Genomic DNA, 19,146 nt, shown 5'->3' with positions numbered 1-19,146 from the left:
AAAGACTACCCGAAATACATTCCCATTTTTGTGAGTGAGTCGATTATTTTCTTCCTCACAACGAAATATTCAAAACAAGTGAGCATTGTGTTATCGGTGGCAGGGTTACCATAAACACTGTGTAGTTACGAATTAGTAATGTATAATCACCAGTTTTAAAATGCCAAGCTTTTGTGGGCTTTCCATTTATGATGCTTCACTTATTCTCTAAATCTGCCCTGTAATATCGGAACAAAGGTTACATTTTTTTGACAAGTTTATAAGTTCTTAGCAACTCAGAAAACTCTTATAGCGAGATGAAGCTCTCTAGGCAAGCGAAAAGCATTTTCATAGGGGAAGTGATACAAAATATGTTTTATGTGGTTCAAAAAACTCGAGGTTATTTAACATTTTGAAATTTATTTTTCTTCTTTCGAGTTTAGCATAAACTCTACTCTTAAACATATATTTTTTAAATTTGCATAAACACCACGTTTTTGGGCTTTATGCGCTTACAATTCCATTTGGAGAGGAAAAAATTTCAAACAGAATTTGTTCAAAAAGAAATATGACTGAGTCCTTAAAAACTTTCAAAATAGGCTCCTTCTGTGTCGTTGCAGCGCTGCCAGCGCGATTTTCAAGCATTGAAGGCGTCACGGAAGGCATTCTCCGGAATAACCTTGAGAGCCGAGGTGCATGCTGCTTGGGTCCCCTCTGTCGTCTCAAAAAAAAAAAGGAAGATTGCCTCTTTGTCTCGGGATCATACTCAAAGATCCATGACTCGTCACCTGTGATTACGTTATTCAAAAATTGGGGTCACTTTCACACATGTTCAAATTTTCTTGGCATACTTCCACTCGCCGCAATTTCTGGTCGTCAGTGAGCAATTTTGGGACCATTTTCGCGCACACCTTGCGCATGTTCAAATGCTCCGTCACAATATCCACAGAGTTTGATAAATTTAATATCTGGGCAATTAAACGAATACTTAGTCGACGATCTGAGTTCAAAACTTTGCGCACACGAGTCACATTGTCGGTGTTTGTTGAAGTCGCAGGTCTCCCAGCACGGTCTTCATCAGCGACCTCTTCCCGGGTCTCCAAAAAAGCCTAGTGCCACCGAAACACACCACTTTTTGCTAAAGCAACATTTGGGTTGATCATATCAAACGTCTTTGTCGTAGATTTGCCGAGTTTCACGCATAAATAAGTCGCGTACCTCTGCTCTAACGAACGCTGTATTTTCGGCTTGCATTTCGAAAATGTTTGACCCTCCAGGTGCTCAGAGACAACTGACCAGGCGCTCGTTCGTTAAACAGTCGTTGACCGCTCGCTCCTATTACTTTTCGGACAAACCCTGTAAACTACTAAATTAAACTCTTGAAATTCCATAAAACCCAAACATAATTAAAAAAATTGTTCGTGGCTCCTCGGCGCTAATTTGTAGCTAAATAAATTCCAAGCACTAAAATCACCCTGTATATATTGCCAAAAACTTGCGTATTTTTTTAATAAAATTCCACAAATATTTCATTTCTTAATTATTTATTTATGTTTTTTTGTAGTAATTTCCTTTGTACTGCAATTAATTTTGATACACTTGAAGTCGTTTTTATTGCCATCTACTACGTGACTCAGTACGTTTTTACGCATGCTCACTCACCCTATGCCTTTTTTTAAGTTTGACATTTTATGCGAACACCCTCGAAAAAACCCGTTCAGCAAAAATTGCGCATAAATTTACTACACAATTTCATAATCTTCAAATAAATTTTGGCGAGAAGCCGCAAAGCGAAAAGTGACAAAAATTCGTGGTCAATCGGCGAAACGCCGAAGTTGAATGAAAACCAATTTGCAGACGCGAAAACAAGTGAATGACCGAAATCTGATTTTCAAATCGAATTCGCTTCGAAAACTGACTCACAAAGCCGACGAATAGCAGCGTCGTTAATAATAATAGCACACGCCGAAGGCAACGGACAGACAGCAGTCAATGACAATGTTACAAACACAATCGACACATGCTTACAAACATATTTATTTACACTTTAAAACTTAAGTATTAATTTTCAGTGCACTGATTTTCCTATTTCACTAAAAGTAACTGTAAATATTTAGACTTAGAATGCTTCATTGATGCTCTACAGTAAACTAAATGTTTAAATTTGGAATTAACCTACTTGGCAACACATTTTCGCATACTTAAGACTAAAAACTTAATTAAACTTATTTATACTTAATGCTGGCTTAGACTTAGTACCACCCTGTCTTACAAGCTACTGTTGTCCCCTTTCTAAAGCTTGGCATATAAATACAGTTTATGTTCTACTTAAAAATACTTCAACAATCGCGCCGCGTCATTGCTTGAAGCCGTGATCCTCTTTGATCATATCCGCCGCCTTCTCGGCTATCATGAAGACCGGCCCGTTCGGATGTCCGGACATGATCTCTGGCATGATGCTCGCATCGGCCACACGTAGATTCTTAATGCCATAGACGCGCAGACGGGGATCCACCACAGCCGCCGGATCGGTTGCCGGACCCATTTTTGCTGTGCCTGAGTAGTGGTAGATGGTGAAAGTGAAATGGCGCACGTGACATTCCCAGTAGTCGCGTGTACCGAATTCGATACCCTTACATGTGGGTATTCTGCGATTCCATACTTTGGCGTTGATCTTCTTGAAGCCCGGATAGTTGATCAGACTGATCGCCTTCTGCACGCCACGCACAGAGATATCGACATCATAGGGATGCGCGTAGTAGTTTGAGTAGATAAGTGGATATTTCTGCGGATCGGTGCTTTTGAGCATGATGCGTCCCCGGCTCTTAGGACGCAATATCATGGGGAATATCATGAATGCATTGAGTTCTTTGTCTTCGATTTCCGCAAACATGGAATCGTAGATGATTTTTTTGAGACCAAAGGCACGCGATATGGCCGGATTGGAGGACATTGAGCCGCCTACCAAGAACAGTTCAATATCTGGCCAACCATCCTTCAGTTGTGGGTGGTCCAAGTCCCAGAAAGCCATAGCCTCACAGCCGCCGGGTGAACCGTAGGGACCCTCCTGACGATTAAAGCGATTCACCAGTGTCGGATCGGCGAAATCTTCAAAATGTAACGATGTTGCATTCGTGGTGAACGTTACCGCAGGCGCTGTGTGATCTTGCAGATTAAAGCCTACAGCCAAGTCCACAATCGGCTTAATGCCTACCTCACGCAAATGCTGCGCAGGTCCAACACCGGAGAGCATGAGCAGTTGCGGTGTGTTTATGGCGCCAGCACTAACGATCACCTCACGGCGCGCGAGTATTTTGTGCTCGCGTCCGTCGGTGCGCACCATTATGCCGTAAGCGGTTTTTGTAGTTGGATCGATGAGCACTTTTGTGACCAAAGCAAATTTCTTCACGTGCAAATTACGGCGTTTACCCTTGAGCGGATACAAATAGGCACGATTCGAACTCCAACGGGTTGAGTTGCGCGTGGTCGTATGCAAGTAATTGACACCATTTTGAATGTGTCCATTGTAATCGCGATGTTGCAAACCATCTTGCTGCACCGCCTCCAAAAAGGCTTCGGCAATCTTTGAACGCCAATTCACATATGACACTTTAACTGGACCGTTGCGTCCCACCAAATCCTCATCAGCATCTGGCACATTGGAGCCTTCATATTTCTTGAAATATGGCAACACATCACGCCAACCCCAGCCAACATTACCCAACTCTGCCCAGCGATCGTAGTCGCGTCGATTACCGCGCGTATACATCATATAGTTAAGCACAGACGAGCCGCCCATAACCTTGCCGCGCGGCCAATTGCAACGATTGTTGTTCATAGCTAAGCAAGCGTGATCCGAAGGTTGCGTGCGATACTTCCAATTCATTTCGCCCAGTTGCAAAAAATGTGCCACTATGGGCACATCCATTATAAGACTCTCTGGGCCGCCAGCTTCGAGCAGCAGCACCTTCCATTTTGGATTCTCTGACAAGCGCGCCGCTATTGCACAACCCGCTGTACCCGCGCCGACAACAATAAAATCATATTCCTTCTCCATTTGCAGGTTATTGTCGTAGTTTTCCAAATTTGCGTCTATCTGGCCGCGACGCAGAAAGTCAAAGGTCTCTAGTATTACATTGCGCTCCTGCGCCCAAGTAAAGGCGCACAGCAGGCATACTAGCACAGTTAGTAGCAAGCGTGGTTGCAGTAAGAAAAACATTTTCGCGCACACAATTTTATATTATTCAGATTTTATAGACAAATTTGAAAATCGCACATATTTTTGTATTGCGCTCCGAAAATTCGCTACACTTTTACGTCTGCGCGCATACAAAAGTCTCAAAGTTCTACAGTTCTTACTTCAATATTATTTTCCAATATTTTTTTTCTTAGTTTCAATGTTTTTATTTGCACTTTGCACTGATTTATATGTATTTTTCTAGGCAAATATAAGTGATTTCGTATGCCTTTTCAACAGTTTCTTAACGCTGCCACCGCGTTCTAGCCACTTGCTTATGTTTGGTGTTGTTAGAACCGCGCGCCCGTTGTCTGCCCCGTCTGCAGTTTAGCGTGTTCTCGGTAGCACGCGTCTTAACGCCGAGGAAACGTAACTTGGAATGCTTGCCGCTCGGCTGTTGTATGTGGTTTTAATGATCGTAGTGAATAGACGACGATAGTGCCTACTCTTCGGCAGTCAGCTTCTTCATCGATATGCTTGATAAGCACAAAAAGCAAAACTAAATAGTTCAATGCAAATAAGCGCCAACATCGAACAGGTTGTCCAACAGCTTCAACCTGAGCGTCGACGGCTAACACGTTAGCGCTGGCTTCGTCGTTGGTAATGACGCAAAGGTTTTTGTAGTGAATTAAGCTGCGCCAGCAGCGACAACGTTGTTGAACTTGCAAACTCATGCGCTTGTCGCTCCCTACGCTCGGCGCGCCGTAGCCACTGACATTGTGCACACATGCGCGCGCTTTGTGTATGTGCGCTGGTGTGTGCTTCTTCTGGTCTATGGAAAGTGTAGTGCAAATAGTCGATGATTTTCTAAGCGCTGTTGCGTGTAAAGCATGGCAAATTTTGTTCTTTTGCGTTTTCGCTTTCATGCCGTTGTGCCGTTGCTACCTGACGATGGACACGTTAAGCGCAACGCGCCATACACCGTGCGCTGTGGCGTTGCGCGGCAGTCGCCTATTTTAATTGGTTACTGAACTTGCGTTGCGCTTTTTTGACCTCGACAACAGAAATAATATGCGAGTGACAATGCTGAAGTGCTGAATTACTCTGAACACAATAGCGCGCTGGCTTAAACAATTAACGTTGCGATAACAGATCTTATAACTTAAAGTAAATTAATTTCCCTAACAACAGCACCTCTTAAATACCTGAGAAAAATTTGCTAATTACTCGTTAACTATGACCAAAGTTGTTTGCTTTTAATAGCACTTACAACGCCTCATGTCCTCAAATGTAGTTGTAGTCCTGCTTAATCATATCGGCTGCTTTCTCTGCTATCATGAACACAGGTCCATTGGGATGTCCCGCTATAATTTCCGGCATTATGCTGGCATCCACCACACGCAATTGGTTGACGCCATAGACGCGCAATCTTGGATCAACCACAGCCGTTGGATCCGTGACCGGTCCCATTTTCGCTGTGCCGGAGTAGTGATAGATGGTGAAAGTGAAATGTCGCACGTAGCACTCCCAGTAGGCGCGCGATTTATATGGCACTTTAGCACAACCGGGCATAACGCGCTCTAACATGCGCGCATTAATCGCCTTAAATGCAGGTTTTTCGATCAAACTAATTGTCTTTAGCACACCGCGCACTGCTATATCCAAATCGTCGGGATGCGCAAAGTAGTTTGCATACAAAAGCGGGTATTTGAAGGGATCATTGCTCTTAAGCAAGACTCGTCCACGGCTTTTGGGACGCAGTATCATGGGAAATATCATGAAACCGTCGCTCTTCACATTACCGAACATGGTGTTATAGATGTCCGGTTGTAAGCCAAAAGCGCGCAGCGTCGCCGGGTTCTCATCGAAAGAGCCGGCTAATTGAAACATTTCCAAATCCGGCCAACCATCCTCTAGCCACGGCTGCCCCAAATCCCAGAACGCGATCGCTTCAACAGCGCCGGGTAAGCCGAATACTCCCTTGCCATCTATGTATTTCATTATATTGCTAGTTTCGAAGTAATCTGTAGTTCTGATGGAGCTAACGTTAGCGGTGAACGAGACTGCTGGCGCAATATGATCCTGTAGATTGTAGCCGACGGCCAAATCTGCAATTGGCTTGATGCCTACGTCGCGCAAATGCTTCGCAGGTCCAATACCGGAGAGCATTAGCAGCTGTGGTGTGTTGATAGCGCCTGCACTTAGTATTACCTCGCGTCTTGCGCGCACCTGGTAGGATTGACCGCCAGTGCTTAGTATCACACCGTACGCGGTCTTTGTACGCGGTTCTATCAACACTTTAGTAACTAACGTATTCTTTTTCACATGCAAATTGGAACGTTTGCCTTTATGCGGATAAAGGTAGGCGCGATTAGAACTCCAGCGCATACCATTATGTATGGTGGCCTGTAAATAGGACACGCCGGTTTGTATGCGCCCATTGTAGTCACGGTACTTCAAGCCGTCTTCCTGTGCGGCTTGCACAAAAGCCGCTGAGATCTGCGAACGCCAGCCCGGGTAGCCGATTTTCACAGGTCCTTGACGCCCCACATAGTCACGTTCAGCGTTGGGTATTTCGGAGCCTTCGTATTTTCGAAAATATGGCAATACTTCGCGGTAGCTCCAACCCTCATTGCCCAGCGCTGCCCAGCGATCATAGTCGCGGCGATTGCCACGTGTGTACATCATGTAGTTGAGCACGGACGAGCCGCCCATAACTTTGCCGCGCGGCCAATTACAACGGCGATTGTTCATGGCCAGGCAATACTTATCCGACGGCTGCGTGCGATAGCCCCAATTTATTTCTGTGAGCTGTAGGAAATGCGCCAGAATTGGTATATCCATAGCCATATTTTCGGGGCCGCCAGCTTCGATCAGCAGCACCTTCCAAGCGGGATTTTCGGCCAAACGCGCCGCTAACGTACAACCCGCTGTGCCCGCACCGACGACGATAAAATCATACTCATTCAAGAGTTGTACATTATCATCCACATGTTCAATATTCAGATCATTTTGACCACGTCGCAAAAATTCGAATAAAGTTGTTATGATATTACCACGTTGCGCATGCGAGACGCGACTGAAAGTTGTGAGTAAAAGAACAATTAAAACTAGTCGCGTCCACATCGTAGCCTGCTTTTATTTTTCTATTGTTTGTGAAATTTATTAAATTCATTAAGCGCAATTTATATGGGTCACACAGCACCGTATATGCCATACACCGATTTTGATCATTCGTGTATGCAGCGCATACGCGTCTTGAAATGTTCTGTAAACCGTGTGTGGATCCGCCACTGTTCCGCGAAGTTCTGTGCCATCTAACCGGCCGGTGATTCCATATAAAGATTCTAATGTTATTAAGTTGATTAGAGTATCTGAGCAGAATCGAAAGCGCTTCAAAATACAGATGTACAATATTGTTGTAGGCATTTACCTATGTAAATATGCGGGTATGTATTGTCATGCTCATCGGGGAGAGCTCGTTTACTAGCGCTCTATCTTGTTACGGTTCATTGAACGTAATATTTATTCTCTTAACTTCCAGCGAATGTTTAATTGTGAAACATATAGCTTTTAAAATCTACATTTAGTAAAGGATTAGCTGGCACAGTGTTTTGAGATTGATAAATTCACACATAAGAAATAAATATTTTCTTAATGAAAATTGAAAAAAATAAAAATACGTTGACCTTTTTTGTATTATTTTAATTTAATTCCGAAAATAGTTGTATAGACATGGCGGCTCTTCGACTTTTCTCATTCTGTGGAGGTACTTTTTAAAGTATCCGTGACCGGTTAACAGCAGCGATGTGTAAAAGTCGAATTCTCCGAATTTACGGCTTGTCCATAAGCTTAGGTCTTTTATTACTCTGGCCGCCCATCTGCTGCGACGCTCTTTCTACCATCTTCGTTGCCATGTTGTTATTGTATCTTTCTATATTTGGTCTATTACGATCTTTTTATTTTCGGCTGCTTTCTTTACTCCCCCAGCTTTTTCCGTTCGAATGCCAGAAGGTCAATTTGGATATTACTGCCTATAACTAATATTGTTGATGGCACTCTGAGGCTTGCTGTGCGGTGCACTCTGGCCACTAACTGACGCCGGTTTTCCTTTTTTAGCACCTCTGCCCAGATCTCAGCTCCGTATAATGGGACGTAGATTGTCGTCCAGATTAACAGCTCTTTCTCTCCATGGTTGGAACCCCCTATGTTGGCTATGATTCTGCTAAATTGGGAGGTGGTTTTCGCTGCCTTTCCTGCGGCGTGCTGGATTTGTATCTAGAAGCTTAGTCTGGTGTCCAGTCTTACGCCTAGGTAGTCTACTACTTTATGTGTCCTAATAATATCCGTAGTAGGTTGCATACATATTATGAGCGGTATGTGCTGGAGGTTTTGCGAGTCGAGCCATGCTGATTTCCATATCATGAGCTAATTAAGCTTTCTTCGCGCTTGTTGATGTTCATACTAGTTTAAAAATTGACGAAATTATCTACGACTTGGAACTTATGACTGTCAACATTGACGTGGGAGCCACGTCGCGAGTGCGATGACTGTTTGTTTGATGATAGGAAATATTTCGTCTTGCCCTCGTTCACTACCAAGCACCTGAACCTGAAGCAAGCAGAACTAAAAGACAGCTGTTACGAGGGCTGCTATATATATTTCTGGCCTAATAATGAAAATAGGAATATTTATCAACGAAAATGGTTTTATTGTTTTTGAAAATATTCTCCAACAAGATTTATACACTTTTACATGCGCTCAAACCAATTTTCGAAGCACTTTTTCCACTCCGATTGAGACACCTCCAAAACATGGTTTTTGAATGCTTCAACAGCATCTTCTGGCGACGAAAATCGTTGACCACGCATTATTTTCTTGATGTGTGGGAATAAAAAGAAGTCATTGGGTGCCAAGTCAGGGGTGTACGGCGGATGACCCATCAATTCGACGTTTTGGCCGGTCAAAAAGGCGGTGGTTTGAGCCGATGTGTGAGAGCTCGCATTGTCATGGTGCACAATGATTCGTCTTCTCTTGTTCGTTTTTCGAATTTCTCCGAAGACTTCAGGCAAACAAATGGTGGTATACCACTCAGAATTGACCGTCCTACGTTGCTCAAGTGGAACAGTCGCCACATAACCAGTTTTGCCGAAGAAACAGGCCACCATTTGCTTCGAAGTGCTTCTTCCACGAACAACTTTTGTTGGATTTGGCTCGTCTTGGAAGACCCACACGGTCGATTGCTGTTTTGTTTCGGGCTCATACGCATAGATCCATGATTCGTCACCTGTGACGATCTTATAAACGTCTTTTGAAGCACCGCGATCGTATTTTTTCAGCATTTCTTTACACCAATCCACACAAGCCTTTTTTTGAGCGATTGTCAAATTGTGCGGGATCCAACGAGAACAAACCTTTTTTACGGCCAGGTGTTACATGACGGTCTTATCAGTTCACGTACGGCATCGATGTTTTCTGGCACAACGGCTGTTTTTGGACGACCTTCACGGAATTCGTCTTTGAGCGAGCGTCGGCCACGATTGAATTCGTTGTACCAGTTTTTCGCAGTGCTATAGGATGGTGCTTCATAGCCGTACAAAGATTTTAGTTCATCGATGCACTTGTCGTGATAATCCACGTCGAAAGTTGTGAAAAATGATCGCACGAAAATGTTCACGAGTTAATTCCATTTTTTGGCCGAGATAAATTTTTTAATTCCCTGTAAATAAAACAATTCACGATTAAATGACAAAACGTTCTGAGTGATGTTATGCTAAAATGTGTCAAACTCTCCAATGGAAATGTCAGATTGCACCTGGCAACACTTAGTGTTGCCTAGGCCAGAAATATACATATATAGCAGCCTCCGTATGGCCAATGATATCGATGTCGTCGGCGTACGCCAGCAGTTGTACACTCTTTTAGAAGATTATACCTTCTCTATTCAGATCTGCAGCTTTTCTTTTCTTCAGGAGTAGATTGAAAAAGTCGCACGATAGAAGATTACCTTGTTTGAAACCTCGTTTGCTATCGAACGGTTCAGGCAGGTGCTTGCCGATCCTGACGGAGCTTTTGGTACTGCTCAACGTCAGTTTACACAGCTGTATTAGTTTTGCGGGGATACGTCATAGTGGCAAAAAGAAAGCGCCTTTTCGTGCTGTTAAAAGCAGCTTTAAAAAAAAGGTAGTGTGTATCGATTTTTTTCACGTGTATTTTCCAAGATTTAGCGCGCGCATAGTGAATATCTGGTCAGTTGTTGACTTTTTCTACCTACTACCAAATCATAAAAAAAATGCTTCGATGAAGAGCTGTAACAAAAAGTCGTGAGGCCGGGAGAAAGAGAAATAGCAATTTATCAAAAATTATCACAATGTTCTATTAAAAATATAGCAAGTGTGTATTTTTCACAAAAACAAGCCAACAAAAAATATTATTAAAAATATATAGAATATATAAACTCAGAGTAAAAAACCCACACAGCCCCAAGTTTTCTTATCTTTCATTGTTAAAAGCATCTTTTAAGTATATTTTTTATAATATTTTCTTTTGTTTTTTTTATAATATTTTTCTTTATAATGTCCGCCTTTTATTATTATTTTTTTATTATATGTAAACCAATCATGTTATAATGCATAACTTTTCTGCAAGTTACGAGCTTTTGTTTTACAATTTTTTTGTTCAAATATTATGCCACTCTTAACCACTGTGCAGCAAGAAGAAAGTACTTACCTTTACCCCTGTTTGCTGTTTCAACACATTTATGTTACACTCTTTTTCTCTCGTTTACATGCTCTCAGCAAAAGCAAAAACACAAAATAATAACAATACCAACAACGAACGTTAGCTTTGTTTTGCTACTTTTGATTTCACGAGTGTCAATGTCATGGTCAGCACTCAGATCACCGCTAACGCTGCGGCAGCTGCCAGTTACTGCTTGTTGTTGCGGACGCTAGTGCGAGACGTGTTTTAGCAGCTTAAAAAGCATCCGCTTATTCGCTTAATTTGTATGCACAGCTTGATTAAAAATGTCTTATGTATTTGTGTGCTCGAGTGTTCGTAAATGTCAGCTTTCATTCTAAATCTAGTTTGATTTTTATATAAAAATTCTTACATTAAGGAGTGTTAAACCTGTCTATGCATAATTCGCGCAAAAGTTCTTACTGTTCGGACTTCTTAATGTGTTGGCCTTGAGCCTGGTGATTTTTCTTTGAGGAATCATTAACCATGTTGAGTGAATTCTTATATTTATCCAGATAGATTTATTTATGCATACATATTATCTTATTCACTTATTCCTTTTATCGCAATGTACATATCTGCCGTTGAGCACATTTGTCTGTCACATGTAGGATCTCATCGATCTTGCGACCAACCTAAAAACCATTTGGCCGTTCGCAATTTACCATTAACATTATCATAAAAGATAATTACTACGCAACGGACAGTCTACTGGCGACAAATTACGCAAATGGCTTCGCAAATATACATATAAGTAGGCATGCATACAGGGTGGGCCACTGTTACGTGAGTTTACAATCGGGACAGCGCTTGAGAGCGCTCATTAAGCATTACAAAAACGTGGACTGAAATTCATTTCATGTGCCATTTGTATGTTCGTGTTTAATTAGCGTTAGATGCGCCATTTTGGTACACTATCGTTAGTCCTTTAAGGGTTTCAATAGGTTCACAGGTTTCAAAAAATCGAATTTTTTATTGCCTTAATTAATTTCTAACACAACTCTAGAAAATTGTCCAAATTCAAGTTGATCCGTGTAATAGTTTCGACGATACAGCCTTGAGCACTTGCGGCTAGATCGGCTAAGTGCGCCCTCTTTAAATGCGTATTTCTCGAAACTGTGTTTTTGAAGTCGGTTGGCAAGATTTCTCGAGAACTACTCAATCGATCTTCATGAAAGTTTACACAGGTCTTTGAGATACAATTCTTAAAGAGTTGAACAAAGGATTTTTTTCTATTACAACTACAACTATTTGAAAAAAATGTCGCGAAATTTTCATTTTTTTTAATGTCTGCCAAAGATCCAATTTTCAGTTTTTTCCTACGTTCAAGTTCTAACTTAAGGTTTTAACTAAAACCCGTTTTTTCACTTTAGATGATCATGTAAGGTGTTATCCTGCGGACGCGGGCGAATCTTTTTTCCGACGGGTCACCGGAAATGACGTCGCAATGGCCGAGTTTAAAATATGTTTTTCCAAAAATTTCAGAATTTTTTGTTAATAGTGTATGTTTGTAACAATAAAAAATTGTAATAAAATATTTGATTTTTTATATGAGAAAAAATTGTTGAAAAAAGGCTATTTTTTACCTGAGGCAAACCATGTAACCCCTTAAATCTTTATATCGTTGTGTTCAAACCATTTGTGGCCGTCAATGAGACTATTTATCTTTATACATATATCCGTTATGCTTTTTGCATATAGACATTCAGGGTTTGGAACCTTGGAAGACCTGAATTCCAAGTTTTCTTAGTCGAGTTTGTGATAGAGCTGGGTAATCGAAAAAAGTGTAAAACTATTGCAAATATTGGTATAGGGTATTCCCATTTTTAACACATGTTCTTCAAATGACCAATGTCCCGTTATGGTAGCTGTAAGTCTGTAAATACTTTTCCTGAATTGGATAAGCCATTAATTTTTGTCTTGCCTTATTTTGGCCATAACTGCTTTGATATCTTGTATTTGGTTATAGATTTCCATTTGTTCTGAGCTATTGTATTGTTGAAATTGTGTATTGAGCTCGCTCTTGATTGTTCGTAGTAGGACGGCATTATCTCTGCCTCGGATACGTCTAAATAAGTTGTTCGTGTACACTTTAGACTGCGCTAACGCCTCAGTGTTTTCGTTGCCGAAAATGTTCCTATGAAAGGGAACCGAAATTATGGACAACTGGAGTTGATCTGCTGGTGAGCTTAAGCCTTTCCTACATTTTTTGACTACGTTAGAATCCTTTTTTGGCGATGAGTTGTTTAGTAGAACTCCACAGATCTTCTCTACGTCTAGCACATCCGCTTGGAAGATGACTCTCACCTCGGTATGTAAACATTGAAAGGAAAACCACCTTTCTTTAGGCTAAATTTTGACTATTTTTAGTATATGTGACCTGGTCTACGGAAAGGGGGCTTAGGTGTCAAAAAAAGGAGAACAATTAATGAGACTGACGAAACGAGTTGCTTATTTTTAACAGCTGTTTCCCAGAAAGCTAGTGTTCGCACGTTAGCTCCCTTTTCGTAGACCAGGTCACATATAACAGCAATCAAGTTGCTGGCTTTTTTGCCCTCATGAAAATTTTTACTGGTCTACTTTATTGAACAACTCGGGTAGTAAGCGATGATTTCGGCATAATTTTTCGCCTTGAGTTTATCAAGCACTCAAGCTGGTATATGGATTTTCAAATGATTTCACAAAAAGAAATCAGGAGATGGAGATCTGGAGATTTGAATGACCTGCAAGTGCCAGATCTATCAGGCGATAAATTATTTTTGTTGCAAAGAAAGGAGTTTGATTCGAATGCGGAATGGTTGGTGTCCAGAATCGTCCATACCATCTTACGCAACCACAATGAGCCAGTATCCATAGATATTAATTTCCACTCATTATTTCTTTTTGTTTTTGGATCATCAAATAGGCTTTCAGGGATTTCAAATCGATTTTCTGCCCAAAGCAAAAAATAGCCCAATGGTACAAAAAAATTATTAGCAAAAATCAGCAAGTAAAGGCTCACTAATTTGCTGCGATGCCTCTAAGTGATGCAATTCAAGATTAGAGTCGTCGACTCTGCCCAATTCAGCCGCTTTGTATAAGAAAAATATCTTCATGCTAGATAAATGAACATAAAAGCTGGGCACCCTGTACGTAGCTGGTAAATAAGGAAGATGGCATAAAGTAGAATATAAGGCACACGAATTCAGAGAACACGCCCAAATATCAATTATAACAGCTTAATTAAAGTTGAACCTGTGACATGACACAACAAAAATGCGTACAAACAACTAATGGAAATGAGAACGAAGCTCCAAATTAGATACATAAATTTGGTATAAAGTACATATACCTACATCTATATAAGTTTTATATTAATAAATGAGCTAAATTTACAACTTCTAAGAAATATGAGAAGTATTTTTATAGGCTTGATATTTGACTTTTGTTCTGGCTTAGCAAAATTAGAAGCTGATAATAAATAATATGTGGGGAAATCTACATATTCACTGACGTATCAAAGGGTGAAACAGGAAGAGGTGCGTGGTTTTTCTGTAAAATTAAGTTCTGCTAAGTCTGCAAATCCAAACGGAAAGCTTTCTGTTTATTTTACGAAATGTTGTTAATATGAAGCGGTATTTCCAGAAGCATACCCTCAGTTTCTTCCTCTTTTCGGGCTTCATTCATCGCATCAGATGCTGAGAAAGTTTCGCGGTTTCCACATTTCACATTTTCCCTAATTTTTTAACCGATTGCTGAAACACAATACGAAATCTAGCGAATATGAATGATGCTTAAACTTCAACTAAACCTTGCGGTGAATTTTCTAATTGTTTTGCTGCATGTCATTTGCGCGTCTTAATTACATAGGCCAGGCGTATAGCCCATGCAGTCCGACTGTTGGGCGAACGAAATAGTTGTTCGTGACCAACTTGCAGAATTTTGCAATTACAATAATCCGTCATACATGTGCATACAAATGTCAAAACAATGGCGAATTCTCAGTAGTCATTCTGTGATTTGACTAGCGGATGAAGCTTACAGGGTGCTCGCATATGTGTGCGTCAGCACCCACATAAATACAAATGCCCGTATGCAATTAAGTTTAATGCCACACAAAATTTCCTGCCCCCACTGGCTTGTGGTAGCACAGTGTGCACAATAATTATACATTTGCCGTTTCATTTACAATGACTTAGAGTAAACGACTATGTACGGACACTAATGTGCCACATGCATGCATGGAATTATTGATTAACTCAACGTTGAATGACAAGGAAATTTCGAAATAAAGCAGTCAAATACATAGTTTTTGCGTTCTGCTTCAGCACAGCTAGAATTAATATGCAAATTTCAGAACTATAAAGCAATATAGAAGACAGAATATCGTATAAAATATGCTTAAATATTTATCTTATTTGCTCATAATGTCAAAATGAAGTTTCGCATACAAATAAATATGTTGAGTGATGAAATATTTCCCATACTCCCTTAAAGTTTGAGTTTAGTGTATTGACATTCCATATTTGAGAAGCCTATGTAACTCAAATCTTTTCGAACTTAAAAGCATTACGAAAAAATTACACAAAATTAGTAATTTTTCTTTCCATAAAAGTCCCTACTAATATTATATTAGGTTGTCAAAAAAGTCTTGCGGTATTTTCGCTAGTTGGCGCTGAAAGCGCGTAGTTCTAGTTTTATTCATCGCATCGGGTCATGCTATACATTTTGGAAAGCTCATTTCACGCGCTAACACGTGTTTGGTTGATTGTCGTTTCTTTTAAGTCGTTCGTGAGTTATAGCGTCGCGAACATGGAGCAAAATAAAGAGAAAATATGGCATATTTTACAGTACTACTACGATAAAGGCAAAAATGCATCTCAAGCCGCCAATAAAATTTGTGCAGTTTATGGACCCGATACAGTTTCCATTTCCACCGCACAACCATGGTTTCAACGTTTTCGTTCTGGTGTAGAGGTGGTCGAAGATGCGCCACGCTCCGGAAGGCCTGTCGTCGAAAATTGCGATAAAATCGCTGAATTGGTCGAAAGAGACCGGCATAGAAGCAGCCGTAGCATCGGTCAAGAGCTGGGCATAAGTCATCAAAAATTCATTTCAATTTCAAAAAAAAAAAATTCAATAAAAATACCGCAAGACTTTTTTGACAATCCATTATTAGGGGCTCGGAACTTGCCTCAAAATGACACAATCTAATACATATGTACATATATACATTAGAGCTGGTCGAGCCCGGTTTTCGACCTATTTTCTCTTGGGCAAAGTTGTTCAAAATTATCCGCAGAATAAAGAAGAAGACGTAGTTTCCTAAACACGTGATTTTTAATTTTTTTGGCGCCTTGCAAATTCACCAGCTCTAATATATGTACATATACAAATAGTTTTCATATGCAAATGAGTTCAGCTGACAAATATGCAAATCCCAACTACAAAATTGATGTTTTATGAGGGTTTTTATTGGATCATAACTGTGTTGTCCATATTTTCCAAGCTTCATAAGTACGTAATTTTTGTTTTTGTTCTTGTTCCAATATAACTGTCATCAACAGCAATACATATGGCTGACACTCTCGCAATCAAACCCAGTAATCTTGAGTACCAGCTAATGGTAGTCATACAAGTGTAAATGTAAGACTATTAAGCCAGACGATTTTTAAGGAGTCCATTTATGAATGACTCCCCAACATTCCAACCGAAGTTGATGAACAAAGTGGACGTCCAAAAGAAGTTGTTATGGACGAAAATATTTAAAAGTTCAAAGTTTCAAGGTTTCAAGGTTTGGAGTTCTTTATTGGGTTTGTGATAGAGCTGGGAATTCACAGAAAGTGTTAAACTATTTCTTTATTCACTTCAAGTTTGCATCTGTGGGAAATATTGTGATAGGCTATTCCCAATATTCTCGTTATGGTAGCTGTAAGTATAATTTTGCCTGATGTCAATACTGTCCGCAGTTGATGAGGTGATGGAAGTTCTCTCTGACCGTGAGCGTAGAGAAGACTCCACCCTGCGAAATCCCTATTTAATTTTTCTTAACTCAATGTTCTGCCTTCGAAATGGTACAGATGATTGCCGACCGCTCAGATAGGTCATAGTCCACCCCTTCAGGGCTGGAGGGAGCGTGGATTATTCGATGTCCTCTAGTAGCTTGTATGATTGACTACGTCAAAGGCTTGGCCAAATCCAATGGTGCGTGTATCGTCCTCTCGCAGGGTGTTTTCTGATTTAGACCACGAACTATTTGGGTGTTTATGCCGTAAGTGTTGTGCACTTTTCGGAAGTCTGCTAGACTCAGGTGTTTAATGAACGTCGTTAGTAACAAGGCCTCAAGTGTCTCCAGTATTGGGGAAAGAAGAGTTATCGGACTATAAGACTCTCCATGGTTGCCAAATTTCCCAGGTTTCAGGAGCGGGACCACTCATCCGATTGGGTGTGTTAGCATTAACATATTGATTCCGTCTGTGGCAATGGTTTTGGATAAGAATGGCATCACTCAACTTCCTTATCGGTGAAAGTAAGTGGCTCGTAGTCTCTTGACATCTTGCACAGCACAGTTAAATTGAAGGGTGCAAATGTGAACCGTCGGCTAAAATAGCTCACGCACTTCTTTGCCTGCTTTTAGTTTTCAATATTTCAAAAAATTGTACTCTTACTTTTCAAAAAAATAAAATAACTTTTCAATTAGAGCGAATAGAATATAAACTGTTCCCTTTATTACTTCAACGCGTGTTTTCTCATAAAATATTTAAATACTAGCTTTTTACACGCGGCTTCGCCCGCAGTGGAGCCATTAAATAAGTATGAGAGATAAAGGGTAAGGGTATAATAATAGAAATGAGTCAATATGATAACTAAATTTTATTGCTTGGCTGAGATCAGCAATTTTTAAAAATTACTACAGACAATGAAGTTTCAACACCTTAAAATATGCCTCTTACCTTTCGTACCTGAAGAGGCGTTTCAGCTGCTCTCAAAACTCTTTGTCGCTCTGCTTGTTGTTGTCTTCTCAGCTCTGCGTGAGCCGAAGTTTCTAGATTTCGTGCAACTTTTGCGGCACGGGCCTGCGATGAATTTTTGATTTGAATTTGGCGATTTTTTGACAAATAATTTTTTTATCTTTCGTAAATTTTTTTTTTTAATATAAAAAACCCTATATTACTTGTAATACCTTCAAGAGTATACGTACAAAGTTTCATGATGATCGGTTAAGTAGTTTTTGCGTGAAAGCGTAACAAACAAACTTACATTCGCATTTAATGGGTTGTCAAAAAAGTCTTGCGGTATTTTCGCTAGTTGGCGCTGAAAGCGCGTGGTTCTAGTTTTTCCCAAATTTGCATATTCCAAACAATAAACATTTTTTTCTCATTTTTGTAAAACTGAAATTTGATAAAAAATTATTTTGGTAGTAAATTGCAAGCTCTATAAAAAAATCTTATTAAAAAAAATTTTTTGTTTTAAGTTTTCAGTCTGTTTTTATTCAAAAAATAAAAGTTGTTTAAAATGACATATGGATAATTATAATTTGGCGTTCTTCGTCAACGGCTTGGGTGATTTCTACAAGTGGCTTAGCATTACAACGATATTTTCTTGAATTCTTAGTCACGGCAGGCAGCATTGGTTGTATGCGTCAGCGCGCAATAGTCAAGGCAACAACTAACGGTGCCAAAAGCTGACATTAAAACTTGAAAATTAAGAATTTTTCGCTGGCTGCGAACGCCTGCGCGTCGTAAATTTGTCGTTCTGCAGGCAGGCAACGACCCAAAGCTCCAAATGTACGGTACATTAAGTTTTCGGTTAGTTGTTATTGAAAGTGTAAAACAATAAAAAAACATTAGCGAACCGCTTGTGCATTAAGAACATGCGCGTTGCTGAAAATTCGCAAAGAATTTTGTTGTGCAGATATTTTTGCCGACTGACTGCTATGTTGTTGGCTTTGACCGAGTTTTTAGCAATTTTCTGGTTGCAACGCTGACAGCGACAGCGCTAACAGTACGCGCCCCTGCTTGTAGTTTTTGTGCTTCGGTGTCTGCTTCTGGCTACCTGCATGCTGCTCGTGGTTTATTGGATTTTTTGTTGATTTTACCTTGCCTTAGCATGCCAACTTAACGTTTGGCTAAATTGTGACTATTTTTTTTTGGCATAAAGTTATTGACTCAGGTTGCAGGTACGAGCCGGTCGATTTTCGTGGTCGCTGAAATGAGTTTTATTATTAAATTAAAATTTTTGTGAGAATTTCATTCGCAAAGTCAACCTCTGCA

At 40.4% G+C, this 19,146-nt stretch overlaps 3 protein-coding genes across 6 annotated transcripts in view; 1 reads left to right on the top strand and 2 right to left on the bottom strand.

The window, feature by feature from the left end:
- The window catches only part of LOC126759436 (flotillin-2), a 418,004-nt gene that overhangs the window by 48,760 nt on the left and 350,098 nt on the right, over positions 1-19,146 (top strand). The window lies entirely within an intron of this gene.
- On the bottom strand, positions 1,999-5,440 carry LOC126759419 (glucose dehydrogenase [FAD, quinone]). Its single transcript, XM_050474207.1, has one exon. The coding sequence runs from the start codon at positions 4,196-4,198 to the stop codon at positions 2,336-2,338; it is 1,863 nt and encodes a 620-aa protein (XP_050330164.1). The 5' UTR covers positions 4,199-5,440; the 3' UTR covers positions 1,999-2,335.
- On the bottom strand, positions 4,372-7,473 carry LOC126759422 (glucose dehydrogenase [FAD, quinone]-like). The gene is made up of 2 exons (XM_050474211.1): positions 5,427-7,473; positions 4,372-5,361 (listed from the first exon to the last, which is right to left on the bottom strand). The coding sequence occupies exon 1, from the start codon at positions 7,280-7,282 to the stop codon at positions 5,441-5,443; it is 1,842 nt and encodes a 613-aa protein (XP_050330168.1). The 5' UTR covers positions 7,283-7,473; the 3' UTR covers positions 4,372-5,361; positions 5,427-5,440.

Source organism: Bactrocera neohumeralis, chromosome 5 (assembly GCF_024586455.1).
Source record: "Bactrocera neohumeralis isolate Rockhampton chromosome 5, APGP_CSIRO_Bneo_wtdbg2-racon-allhic-juicebox.fasta_v2, whole genome shotgun sequence".
Taxonomy (NCBI): domain Eukaryota; kingdom Metazoa; phylum Arthropoda; class Insecta; order Diptera; family Tephritidae; genus Bactrocera; species Bactrocera neohumeralis.
This window is presented reverse-complemented; position numbering and strand designations above follow the sequence as displayed.

Bases quoted from the DNA above. Each gene is read 5' to 3' on its own strand.
- LOC126759419 (XM_050474207.1), bottom strand. From the start codon at position 4,198: ATGTTTTTCTTACTGCAACCACGCTTGCTACTAACTGTGCTAGTATGC.
- LOC126759422 (XM_050474211.1), bottom strand. From the start codon at position 7,282: ATGTGGACGCGACTAGTTTTAATTGTTCTTTTACTCACAACTTTCAGT.